Source organism: Diaphorina citri, unplaced genomic scaffold (genome assembly GCF_000475195.1).
Source record: "Diaphorina citri unplaced genomic scaffold, Diaci psyllid genome assembly version 1.1 scaffold4037, whole genome shotgun sequence".
NCBI lineage: Eukaryota > Metazoa > Arthropoda > Insecta > Hemiptera > Psyllidae > Diaphorina > Diaphorina citri.
Window position 1 is genome coordinate 1 of NW_007381436.1, and position 13,317 is coordinate 13,317.

At 39.0% G+C, this 13,317-nt stretch overlaps 2 protein-coding genes and 1 long non-coding RNA gene across 3 annotated transcripts; 1 reads left to right on the top strand and 2 right to left on the bottom strand.

Annotated features, from left to right (window-relative positions):
* Positions 1-6,481: 6,481 nt before the first annotated feature.
* Positions 6,482-8,895, bottom strand: LOC103520753 (bax inhibitor 1-like). Its single transcript, XM_026831748.1, has 3 exons — positions 8,638-8,895; positions 8,015-8,247; positions 6,482-6,532 (listed from the first exon to the last, which is right to left on the bottom strand). Exons 1-3 carry the CDS (start codon positions 8,819-8,821, stop codon positions 6,482-6,484), a joined length of 468 nt encoding a protein of 155 aa, XP_026687549.1. The 5' UTR covers positions 8,822-8,895.
* Positions 8,896-9,229: 334 nt separating this feature from the next.
* LOC113472133 lies at positions 9,230-10,116 on the bottom strand. Its single transcript, XR_003394576.1, has 2 exons — positions 9,967-10,116; positions 9,230-9,259 (listed from the first exon to the last, which is right to left on the bottom strand). It is a non-coding gene; the product is annotated as an uncharacterized LOC113472133 (long non-coding RNA).
* Positions 10,117-10,455: 339 nt separating this feature from the next.
* LOC108253874 (bax inhibitor 1-like) lies at positions 10,456-11,563 on the top strand (the record flags this gene model as incomplete). Its single annotated transcript, XM_017448620.1, has 2 exons — positions 10,456-10,525; positions 11,337-11,563. Coding segments are annotated over exons 1-2 (297 nt in total), but the record flags the coding sequence as incomplete, so codon positions are not given.
* Positions 11,564-13,317: the final 1,754 nt, after the last annotated feature.

Here is a 13,317-nt window from a genome sequence, read left to right on the forward strand (position 1 = left end):
TCAAAGTTTTTTCTTCTGAAATTGGTACCAAAATTTCAATTAAAATTTTACTTCTTACAACTTTTTCGACCCTTCAAAATTTCTTTCAACTAGATTTTCCTTGCGTTTCAGAATAATTTAACACAGGCTACTTCTGCAAAAAATTTACTTTGTGGTTCATAGTCAGTCCTTCATTTCCCTCTACCTTTAAAGAAATATCTTGTAAATTTCTGCCCCGTCCAAGATTTGAACCCAGCACCTTCGTGCTAGAAGGCTAGTGCTCTTGACCATGGGTAGATGCCAACTTGTCTGATATGCAATCCTTGGATCTTTTATCGAAAGTAGACCTCAATAACACTTGTTTCCCTCCCTTTCCTTCCACATTCCTTCTCCCTCCCCCCGTCCAAGATTTGAACCCAGCACGTTCGTGCTAGAAGGCTAGTGCTCTTGACCACGGGTAGATGCCAACTTGTCTGATATCACTGATATGCAATCCTTGGATCTTTTATCGAAAGTAGACCTCAATAACACTTGTTTCCCTCCCTTTCCTTCCACATTCCTTCTCCCTCCCTCTCTCCTCAATAAGCTTTATGACCAGTGCCTCATATCACCAAAGTATGGAAAAGTATCTTACAAGTGTAACAGCCAACAGCCAATGGAAAAGCAGAATTTTGAATTTGGACGAATTAGCTCGAAATATGGAATTGTAAATACTTTTCCATACTTTGGTGATATTCAAAGTTAGAGTTAGATATGTCATTGCCTTGTGAAAAGTTAAGTCTAATTACATAAGGTACTGGATAAAAGTGTGTCTCTACATCAGTGCCTCATATCACCAAAGTATGGAAAAGGATCTTACAAGTGTAACAGCCAATTAGCTTGGTTGGTAGCACGTCTGCCTTGTAAGCGCTAGGCCGTCGGTTCCATTCCCGCCCAGGGTGGATTTTATCCAGTGCCTCATATCACCAAAGTATGGAAAAGTATCTTACAAGTGTAACGGCCAATGGAAAAGCAGAATTTTGAATTTGGACGAATTAGCTCGAAATATGGAATTGTAAATACTTTTCCATACTTTGGCGTGGGTATCACAGTATTACAAGTCTTTCATTTACTCAATCATCATATTTATTATCGCTCGTCTCTTCGACTTGTAATGCCGCTACTGGTCGCTACTCGATTAAAGTAGCTACTCAATTGGCCTCACGAGGCTGAGTGCACCCCGAACTCCAAGCACAGAGCCGAAAAAAAACTCGGCTCCACCGGGAAATCCAACCCGGACCTCCTGCGTGCAAGGCCAAGTGTGATACCGACTCGGCCAAGGAGGTTTTTTTTCCAATTTTTTAAAAGTTAATTATCATTTTGTACCTCCATAACCGCCTCCGCCGCCTCGAGAGCCGCCATCGCCAGCACCATCGGGCCGCTCTGCATGACATCTATTACATGCTTGCCGCCAAGCGAAGTTCGTGTTGCCGCAGTTAGGGCACAGGTGTTTTTTCCTTTCCGGAACACTTCCAGGTTCCCTTGTTTTTTCCCTCTTTGGGGCATAATTGGACGACCACCACATTGGCTGCCGGCACGCTTCTGTATTTTCAAAGGTTAGGGGTCTTTGAGTGAAATTTTGCTATTTATTTGATGAAAAAAATATAAAGAATAAAGAGTCTGTCTCTCATTTAAAGGGAGGTGTTTTCATACATGGGGACCTGAGGGTAAACACGATAGATTTCCCTAGAATTAGAACATGCTTTGGCAGCCAGAGTGTTGAAGTTGAAAATTCTCATTTCCTTGGCGGAACTAAAATTAGTTCTGAAAGGAAAATACACCTCTCCTGTTCACATTATCCTGTCTTCATACATGCTTTTGTTTGAGATTTGTTTGTATGTATAAGTCAAATGTCGAGTGTTGAAGTTGAAAATTCTCATTTCCTTTGTGGAACTAACATTAGTTCCGAAAGGAAAATACACCTCTCCTGTTCACATTATCCTGTCTTCATACATGCTTTTGTTTGAGATTTGTTTGTATGTATAAGTCAAATGTTGTGACTAAATTTCAAGCCACTTTTATTGGGCCCACTTGTATTCTTAGATGACAATATTGTTTATTTCACCCCCTAATTTTCCAAAGACCAATTTTCCACACCTAAAAAAAAAGTGATGAACGTAGAATAAGAATTACGACTAAAACATATCTCACTTAATAATATACATGAGTTATATGACTAATATGACCGTTGACTTTGCAATATCACCCAAGTAAGCGCAACTGATCTATTGTATCTTGTGAATCAGATGTAAGTAGCGTCCACAATGTACCAGGTTACCAAACCATGATGACACCTTTTTACGTTCAAATACCAATAACCACACTATCAGTCGTCCTAATCTTACAGGCTAAATATTGACAGTACCAAAGTTTTTAATTCATTTAGAAATACCTTAAACCACTTTTATCGTTTCAAACGGTTTCAATTCATGAGCCCAAAAGAGGAATTTTTTTGAGCACTTTTTATGTCGTTGAGATCACCAAAACTTTCATGAGGTAGTAAACAGCATAATCAATAAAACCTTACGAGTAGCTTGAAAGTATTTGATGTACACAGAGTAACTTTCAAGATCCTTTGTACTTAGGATACGCGCATTTATACCTTTTTAAATTCCATTACGTCATTGTACACATACCGCAGCATTAATGGATTTGAAGTAAGAAGGTAATAACACTAATAACTAATAACCAAAGAACCTTCGTAGTACAGAGGCATATTTAAACGCAAGTTTGTACACCAATGACACACTCTACGAAATATCTAAGAAATGAATCGAATACGCCGAAGCCTGAAATGTTAAAGAACCCTTTGCCAGCCTACTTAGCTTAGTTGGTAGTGCGTCTGCCTTGTAAGCGCTAGGCCGCGGGTTCGATTCCCGCCCGGGGCGGATTTTATCCTGATGGGATAATGTTCGTTCTCGGAACGGCTGGCTTTCTCCTATCCTGTCTTCCTTCTCTCTCCGATTTCGGGACGATAAGACCCTAGAGTTACAGTTCCCTCTGTCAAACCTCTTAAAAAAAAAAAAAAAAAAAAAAAATAGAGAAGTGGTCAATGTAATCAAATTAAAATGTTCCTTCTGATATTATGTTGTTTCATAGGTACCACCTCCCTCCCAAATAAATGAGGAGGTTCAACAGACCTAAAGCACCGTTCAAACCGGTGGAAAATTGGTATAATACGTCGGTGAAACCGTCATAATAAATTGGTATATTGGTAATACCGGTATAATTTATTGGCTTGAGATGTAAAGGCAGTGTTTTCCGCCCGCCAGTACACTCGACCGTAAAACACCAGCCTTACTCACTTTAAAGATAGCAACGAGTGTCCATGATAAAGTAAGTCTAATTTTGTGGATATCTCGGCATTACTAAGTGGATTCTTTGAAGTCAATTTCCATATTTCAAGAATCTTTTTACACTGGTAATGGTGTCACTGGTCGTTAGCTGATTGTCCTCACGAGGCTGAGTGCACCCCGAACTCCAAGCACAGAGCCGAAAAAACTTCGAACCCAGGACGTCCGGTGTGCAAGCCTTGTGGTGCCCATTCGGCCACAGAGGTTGCTTCACAGATGTTGGACAACTTGGGGTCTAGCTAGGGGACGTTAAACAGAGAGTAGACTAGCGTCTGACTGTGTGACTATAAACATGGAGAAGAACAGCTAACCCTAACCAGCCTAGCTAGCTGATACGTTTCAAAGGGTTCTCCCTGCTTGAAAAGAACAAGCAATCACAATGGTTGACTGCGGTTCAGGACATGGCTAGAGACCATCAACCTGGTGTATGGCTGATAGAAGAGATATTTTCTCCATTTTGTCATCACCTTTCGGCTTTAGATAAAGCCGCTATAACAACAACAACTTACCATCAAACCAGGTAATGGCAGAGCCAGCAGCATGTGCATCATCAAATGTCACCGTAGCTTCTCCCTTGGATCGTCCGGTAGACTTGTCAATGTACAACCAGATCTTAGGCTTCATTGTCCGCTTGTCCATCTGCAAACATGAAAAGTATCAAATATGTTATTGTTTTTTTACAAATGTTGGGACATTAACCATTATACGTTATCCAGATGGATATGGCAGCAATGAGTCATCAACCCAAAATGAAAGAACCAATCAGAATGCGAGAATTCCTTGCATTAAGAATGGGGGCACCACATTGGGTGCATTTACCTTTATTAAAACCACCACTGTTACCCCGAGGTCCACTGCTAGAATCAGAATAAAATGGACACATAGGGGGGTTGAAGACACACTCTGTAGATTGTAAACCGTCCACTGACTTCCTTCATGAAGGCACGTTGACTTTGTAAACACCCAGTTGCTAAATATTACTCTCGTTTGACGTTGAACGTAGGTAGATTTTGTTTGTTTTTTGTAGATTTGTTGATTTTCTGTAGAACCTTTCGTACTCCCCCCAAGGACACTTTTAACACCACACCTCTTTGTGGACATTGTCCTTGATTTTCTGTAGAACCTTTCGTACTCCCCCCAAGGACACTTTTAACACCACACCTCTTTGTGGACATTGTCCACTTAAAACCAACTCTTTGGCGAGGAAATTGACCAAGTACGTAGTAATGACCCAGATAGACTGTTGGTAATCAAACCAAGAATTTTCTGTAGAACCTTTCGTACTCCCCCCAAGGACACTTTTAACACCACACCTCTTTGTGGATATTGTCCACTTAAAACCAACTCTTTGGCGAGGAAATTGACCAAGTACGTAGTAATGACCCAGATAGACTGTTGGTAATCAAACCAAGATGAGTAGGACACAAGTATGTTTGTTAACCTTTTAATTTGGTACCTTTAGTTGGGATGTTGTCCACTTAAAACCAACTCTTTGGCGAGGAAATTGACCAAGTACGTAGTAATAACCCAGATAGACTGTTGGTAATCAAACCAAGATGAGTAGGACACAAGTATGTTTGTTAACCTTTTAATTTGGTACCTTTAGTTGGGATCATTCAATCACCCAACCAACACAAGATATGACCACTTTTCCAAATGGCACTTGAGGTCTTATGAAGTAGATAATAAAGATTTTCTTCTTCAAGTCATGTCAATTATATGATTTAAAAACCATTACACTGTACCTAATCACATAAACTTTTGTCAGATTCCCCATTTTTTACGAAGACAAACATGATAATTATTAGTTCAGATAAAAAGTCAATTTTTTGTATCTTACAAACCCAAGTCTTATCAAAGTTTTTTCTTCTGAAATTGGTACCAAAATTTCAATTAAAATTTTACTTCTTACAACTTTGTATGATTTAAAAACCATTACACTGTACCTAATCACATCTCTCGTCAGATTCCCCATTTTTTACGAAGACAAACATGATAATTATTAGTTCAGATAAAAAGTCATTGTATCTTACAAACCCAAGTCTTATCTTATCAAAGTGGTATGATTTAAAAACCATTACACTGTACCTAATCACATAAACTCTCGTCAGATTCTCCATTTTTTACGAAGACAAACATGATAATTATTAGTTCAGATAAAAAGTCATTGTATCTTACAAACCCAAGTCTTATCAAAGTTTTTTTCTTCTGAAATTGGTACCAAAATTTCAATTAAAATTTTACTTCTTACAACTTTTTCGACCCTTCAAATTTTCTTTCAACTAGATTTTCCTTGTGTTTCAGAATAATTTAACACAGGCTACTTCTGCAAAAAATTTACTTTGTGGTTCATAGTCAGTCCTTCATTTCCCTCTACCTTTAAAGCATTAGTCTACCCGTTTTACCTGTAGAAAAAACACACTCAAAGCAAAAACATGACATGTTAAATTAAGACACAGGTAGTCTGGTTGATGTTAGAAGAGAGAGAAAAATGACCTTTGAAAAACAGAATACCATTAGAGAGGAGAAAAGAGGGAGAAAGAGAAGAGAAGAGAGGGAGGAAGAGCAAGAGGGAAAGAAAGTTAAGAAAAAGGAAGCCCATTGAAGAAGACACTGAAATCCAATAGCTGTCAAATTTAAAACTTTTTTTTTTAATATTGAAGAGATTGATAGATAAAAAAGTAAAATCTTAAAATAGGTAGGCATTCCAAAGAGAAGAGAGGGAGGAAGAGCAAGAGAGAAAGAAAGTTAAGAAAAAGGAAGCCCATTGAAGAAGTCACTGAAATCTAATAGCTGTCAAATTTAAAACTTTTTTTTTTAATATTGAAGAGATTGATAGATAAAAAAGTAAAATCTTAAAATAGGTAGGCATTCCAGTGAACTCATTCAATAAGTTGATCAATTATAAAAGCAGAATAAGCACATTATGATATTACAAAAAAGAAGAAGAAAAAAAAAAAAACTAGAGAAAAGGTCCTAACCGGAAGAAAATTATTTCTCTTAGTTTACTGTCCTAAAATGTCCTAGTCACATAAAAATAACTCTCATGAAGATGTGTGCTTTTGTGACAAAACACACTTCTTTGCATTTGCTTGTTGACCACAACCAACTCACAGTACGGTAGTGAACTCTTTCATGTACGCTGAATATCGTATTTTACACTGTACCATAAAACATTTTTACCCACATGACCAACGTTGATGCTCTTGCAGTTTTATTATCATCTCCAAGATTTTTCACTAGTAGGTACCTCTTATGTTACAGTAGTATGGGGCAAACAGCTAGTAACCAAATAAAAATTCCAGACATTTTTAAGCGATATTACTTGTAGGGCATGAGAGTTCCAAGTTTTTTCTTGGTACTTATTAAAATGTGCAAACTTTTTCGAGTTTTCAAAAAATTCTCTAATTTTGTTTAAAAAGGGTAAAAATCCCAATGTACATCAGTTCTACTATCTACTATTAGAGATCAACACAGACATGTACAGAGTACACAGTTCAGTTGTCCCTATCTAGAGTTGTCGTCCTTTGTACACTTGGGGGGATAAATCAACTTATTTAGGTCGGCCAGTATTTTATGATGAGTTGATTTTTTTTAAGAGGTTTGACAGAGGGAACTGTAACTGCTATGGTCTTATTGTCCCGAAATCGAAGAGAGAAGGAAGACAGGATAGGGTATTTTACACTGTACCATAAAACATTATTTTTACCCACATGACCAATGTTGATGCTCTTGCAGTTTTATTATCATCTCCAAGATTTTTCACTAGTAGGTACCTCTTATGTCACATAACAGAACCAGAAATCAGTTTTAGAACACATCAGTTAAAACTATGTTACCTAGGAAAAAATCTACCATTACCCACACTATTTTGAGGGAACCACAGTGAGTTTTTCACAATGGAGCAGTTGCAAATGGGTAAAAATAATAAATAAATGGTCGATTCCTATGTAAAAAGTTGGGAAAAATCCAAATCTGAGGTCAAAACTCCGAATTTTTTTCGGAGTTTTGACCTCCGATTTGGATTTTCCCAAATTTTTTACATAGGAATCGACCATTTATTTATAATTTTTGGAAGAGCGGGAAAATCAAGGCTGAAACAAATGCTGACTTCTTTGCAAGTGCAGATACTTGTAAACTGTCGAAAAAGGGTTCAATTTGACCTAAATAAAATTATCATTGGGCTATGAAGCCCCAAGGTTGAAAGTCGTTTGTATAAAATGGGTGTAGCAGTTCTTTACATGATATAATAATAATAATAATAATAGTGCTTATTTATACTGCTCGAATAGGACTGAAAAGTCCCTTTACTCCAGCAGTGGGCTTACTATTATTGTGGTCAAATTCTCAAATTATATTGAGGATAAAATTCCATACCTCGGCTGGGATTGAACCCACGCCCTCCTGTTTACCAGGCGAGCGCCTTGACCACTACACCACCGAGGCAGGTAGTCATGTTCTGTGATCTATAGGATCTGCTCAGACTGTATGGTCAAGTCCGATCTATTACTATTGACTATGATCTAGATTTCCAATCTTTAATTTAGGAACTGCAACATGATGCAATAACATAAAAAACTTTGTTTCTCGTTCACAGTGATTCCTCCACAAAACAACATCTGCAAAATGTGTAAAAAACAAGCACTTACATCAAACAACAATTTGGATCCAAAGAACAGATTAGCCAGGGAGAGAGTGATCAGAGTGGAAAGCATGGTCATCAAACTGCCACCAATATAGATCCATTGGCCTTCCCGAGCAAAGATAGCAGCCAGAGTGAACGACACAAACAGGAGAGTGGTCAACATGAACGCAGTGACTACAATGGATGGGTTGACAACAATGGCCATCTCAAGTAGGGGTCCGAGTCCAATACCTGTGGAACAGAGGTTGGGAATTTATTGGGAAGAAAAAGTAAGCTGGAAGACCAATGGTCTGTCAGCTCTTCAGAGAACCTGCCTGTCTAAAAAGCTGATGTAATCAGCATTAGAACAGGCAGAAACTGGTATCATCGGTAATACTTTTTTATTTTCTATTACCAAAGTAATGAGAAAGTATTGCAATATTGTAAATTTTCAAAATTGGGAAATTAGTGGAAATATCCATTTTGGGGTTCCCTGATTTTTTAAAAAAAGTGATCTTTAGCCTATCATGGTCTGTACATTTTGTTTTTGACTAATCTTGAAGCTCCTAATGTGAGTTCTTTGAAGTCTCTGTACCTGTTGTGTGTGGATATCATGTAAAAAAAAAAGAAAAAAAAAATGACCTGTGCATAATGTGAATCCAATAAAAGCTCCAGTTCTGTTACGATTGCTGTTGATCTGATTCTTTGTAGACATAACATAGATGAGGAATCCGAATGCTCCAACAGATGACAGGAGCATCACGAGTGTACTCTGGAACATGGCCTGTGTGAGCTGAAGGTAAGCTCCGGCTGTTGCGGCCAACATTCCCAATGTGAGACAACCGTACACATTTTGCAGATGTTGTTTTGTGGAGGAATCACTGTGAACGAGAAACAAAGTTTTTTATGTTATTGCATCATGTTGCAGTTCCTGAATTAAAGATTGGAAATCTAGATCATAGTCAATAGTAATAGATTGGACTTGACCATACAGTCTGAGCAGATCCTACATGACTATGTCATGTAAAGAACTCCTACACCCATTTTATACAAACGACTTTCAACCTTGGGGCTTCATAGCCCAATGATAATTTTATTTAAGGTCAAATTGAACCCTTTTTCGACAGTTTACAAGTATCTGCACTTGCACAGAAGTCAGCATTTGTTTCAGCCTTTATTTTTCCTGACCTGTGCAGCCAGCAATTTTCACACATCTCTTCGTAACCACCTTGGCTGGGTGGCGGGGCACCATAGTTACCATAATCTGTAACCAAGCAGACAGCTTTTTATAATACATTCTTTTTTCCAGAGTTCTTTCAATTACTACTAATTGAGAAGTTGATTCCCCAAGGAAATACCATCTCTGGTTTAAATTTATGAGATAATCACTACCCTTTGTAGTGGTTTAAATTTATGAGATAATCACTACCCTTTGTGGCTACAGCTACATAAATTACATTTTTTTCCCCCTTATGAATTAATTTGAATATGCCTGGCCAGGTGGGGGCTGTGGAAATGCCCAACTACCTTCTACAGAAAGAGACCTCCAGAGTTCTTTCAATTACTACTAATTGAGAAGAGTTGATTCCCCAAGGAAGTACCATCTCTGGTTTAAATTTAAGAGATAATCACTACCCTTTGTGGCTACAGCTACATAAATTACAATTTTTTTCCCCCTTATGAATTAATTTGAATATGCCTGGCCAGGTGGGGGCTGTGGAAATGCCCAACTACCTTCTACAGAAAGAGACCGAAGCCAAGTAAATCAGGGAGTCCCTCATCCTCATCGGGATAAGGGGGAAGGAGGTTTCCCTGATCCCAAGTTTGAAAAATGGAAAGATGAAAGCTAATTTCTGAAGAAAACACTACCAGCAGAGAGAGCACATTGAAGCTCCTGAGGGCCTCGACTTCCCAGGTGCGAATATCTTGGTTTACAGTAGGTTTTCAACGAAATGAATAGATGGTACTTACGACTAGCCATGGAAGATCAGTTGAACTCTCGTTGGAATAAGTATTTGGGTGTACTTTCGGCTGATTTTCCCGAATTTCCAGAAAACAAAACGGGAAAAGATGACAAACGAAAACAGTGGAATGGATGGATTGTCGCCGAATGAATTTCGAACAAAATGGCGTCGGTTTGTTTACGCACTTGAAATTTTTGAGCGTTGCCGTCATGAGTACTTGCCGCTCTCGACTTCCCAGGTGCGAATATCTTGGTTTACAGTAGGTTTTCAACAAAATGAATAGATGGTACTTACGACTAGCCATGGAAGATCAGTTGAACTCTTGTTGGAGTGAGTATTTGGGTGTACTTTCGGCTGATTTTCCCGAACTTCCAGAAAACAAAACGGGAAAAGATGACAAACGAAAACAGTGGAATGGATGGATGTCGCCGAATGAATTTCGAACAAAATGGCGTCGGTTTGTTTACGCATTTTGAAATTTTTGAGCGTTGCCGTCATGAGTACTTGCCGCTCTCTTGCCGGCTTCATGGGGGCTCGTTTCATGAAAAACAAGGCTTATTCTCGAGGTCGTTAAGAAAATGTCATTTTGAAAATTCAAGTTTTCATTTTAATTAGGTACCTAGTTCGTCTTGATTAATGAATATCTAATCTGATGATTAGCCCATGCGAGCTTGATGTAAAAGTCAGCCCGAGCGGGAATCGAACCCGCAACCTAGAGCTCATCAACAAAGTACTGCCCTCCAAGTGCGCTGGTAAAATATCTAAAATTTAATCAATACTAATACCTAACTATGATTGCGGGTTCGATTCCCGCCCGGAGCGAAGTTTATCATAAACGGATAAGGTTCGTCCTCAAATTGGCTGGCTTTCTCATATCTTGTCCTGTCTTCCTTCTCTTTTCGATTTCGGGACCGTAGCTCTTAAGGTGTATTCAAACATGGTCACCCGGCCATCGATCGACGAGGAAAATTTATGGGCGTGTCAGTCGACATCAATCAATGGCCGGTCGACCATGTGTGGACACATCTTTAGAGTACCTACCTAGGTATATGTAGGTACTGAAGGTACATACCTACTGTAGGTACCTATAAATTGTACGGTAAAGAGACTACGCTATGGTACCAAAAATCTATCGCGCCACTCTTAGCGCGGCTTATTTAATCAGGGGACCCCAAAATGGATATTTCCACTAATTTCCCAATTTTGAAAGTTTGGTAATAGAAAATAAAAAAGTAATACCGATGACACCAGTTTCTGCCTGTTCTAATGCTGATTACATCAGCTTTTTAGACAGGCAGGTTCTCTGAAGAGCTGACAGACCATTGGTCTTCCAGCTTACTTTTTCTTCCCAATAAATTCCCAACCTCTGTTCCACAGGTATTGGACTCGGACCCCTACTTGAGATGGCCATTGTCGTCAACCCATCCATTGTAGTCACTGCGTTCATGTTGACCACTCTCCTGTTTGTGTCTTTCACTCTGGCCGCTATCTTTGCTCGGGAAGGCCAATGGATCTATATTGGTGGCAGTCTGATGACCATGCTCTCGACTCTGATCACTCTCTCCCTGGCTAATCTGTTCTTTGGATCCAAATTGTTGTTTGATGTAAGTGCTTGTTTTTCTTATTTGTTTTACCAGCCTAGTCACCTTCTTATTTGTTTTAAGTACCAGCCTAGTCAGCTTCTTATTTGTTTTACCAGCCTAGTCACCTTCTTATTTGTTTTACCAGCCTAGTCAGCTTGGAAGGTAGCTCATCTGGCTTGTCAGTGCAAGGTCATAGGCATTCCCACCTCTGACAAACTTTATCCCTAATGCTGGCCACTCACTATCAGGTGGACCTGACAGGTAGACCTGACAGCAAGTGACTGGCCTAACAGACTTCTTACACAGTGTTCCTCATTTATTTAAAGTAACATCTAGGCATCGAGCTGAATATTTATGTTTACATAGATGTAAAAAGCTCTGGAACATAGCCAGTGATGGATGTGGACATATTTTAATTGCCAACTGGGTACATAGTGGACCTGGCTTTATCAGGCTACTTTGATAATAAGTAGGTAGGTACCATCATTATTATAATTGTAATTTTTTATTATTATTTTTTATTGTTGTATTTACCGTTTACCTATAGGTATAATAATTATGTAGGTACTGTACCTACCACTGTAGGTACCTATAAATTGTACGGTAAAGAGACTACGCTATGGTACCAAAAATCTATCGCGCCACTCTTAGCGCGGCTTATAACTAAGCTTATCTAAAGATGTGTCCACACATGGTCGACCGGCCATTGATTGATGTCGACTGACACGCCCATAAATTTTCCTCGTCGATCGATGGCCGGTTGACCATGTTTGAATACACCTTAAGAGCTAATGTCCCGAAATCGAAAAGAGAAGGAAGACAGGACAAGATATGAGAAAGCCAGCCAATTTGAGGACGAACCTTATCCGTTTATGATAAACGAACTGCTGGGGCCCCGTAGTGAAATGGGTCCGGGGCAACCCCCCTGTGACCCAGCCCTGACATTGGGTTGTGAAATTCCTGAGAAAATCCCACAGTTTTTGAAAAAGTCCCACAGTCTTGAGGGATATTAGGGGCTCCTTCCTCTTTAGTGTGCTGCTCCGTGATAAAAACACACGTCAGGTTTATGACGCAATAAATTCATGACGTCACACCGGCAAGAGAGCGGCAACAACTTCATGACGAGCTTATTGCATACTTTTATCTTCAAATTCAAGGCGCATTTTAAAAATCAGCTGGTTATTTTATTTTTTTACATTCCCACCTCTGACAAACTTTATCCCTAATGCCGGCCACTCACTATCAGGTGGACCTGACAGCAAGTGACTGGCCTAACAGACTTCTTACACAGTGTTCCTCATTTAAAGTACCATCTAGGAATTGAGCTGAATATTCATGTGTACATAGATATAAAAAGCTCTGGAACATAGCCAGTGATGGGGGCGTGGACATATTTTCAATGCCAGCTGGGTGCATATAGGACCTGGCTTTATCAGGCTACTTTGATAGTAAGTAGGTAGGTACCATCATTATTATAATTATAATTTATTATTATTATTATTATTATTATTATTATTATTGGTGACTTTAAGGGTGTCTCAGAGTTTGATGGGTGACTTTAAGGTCTAGGTACACTTATCCGTCACGGATACGTTAAGTTACCTTACGTCTAGCTTGTTCCATATCAAGCGGTATTTTATTACCTATGTGACTTCTTTTTGAGTCATCATACGAAATATCTCTATGGACTAGTTTGGACTGGCAGCGGCGGGTGTGGTGGCGCCATTTCGTCCAAACTAGTCCAAAGAGGAATTTTGTACGAAGACTAAAAAAAA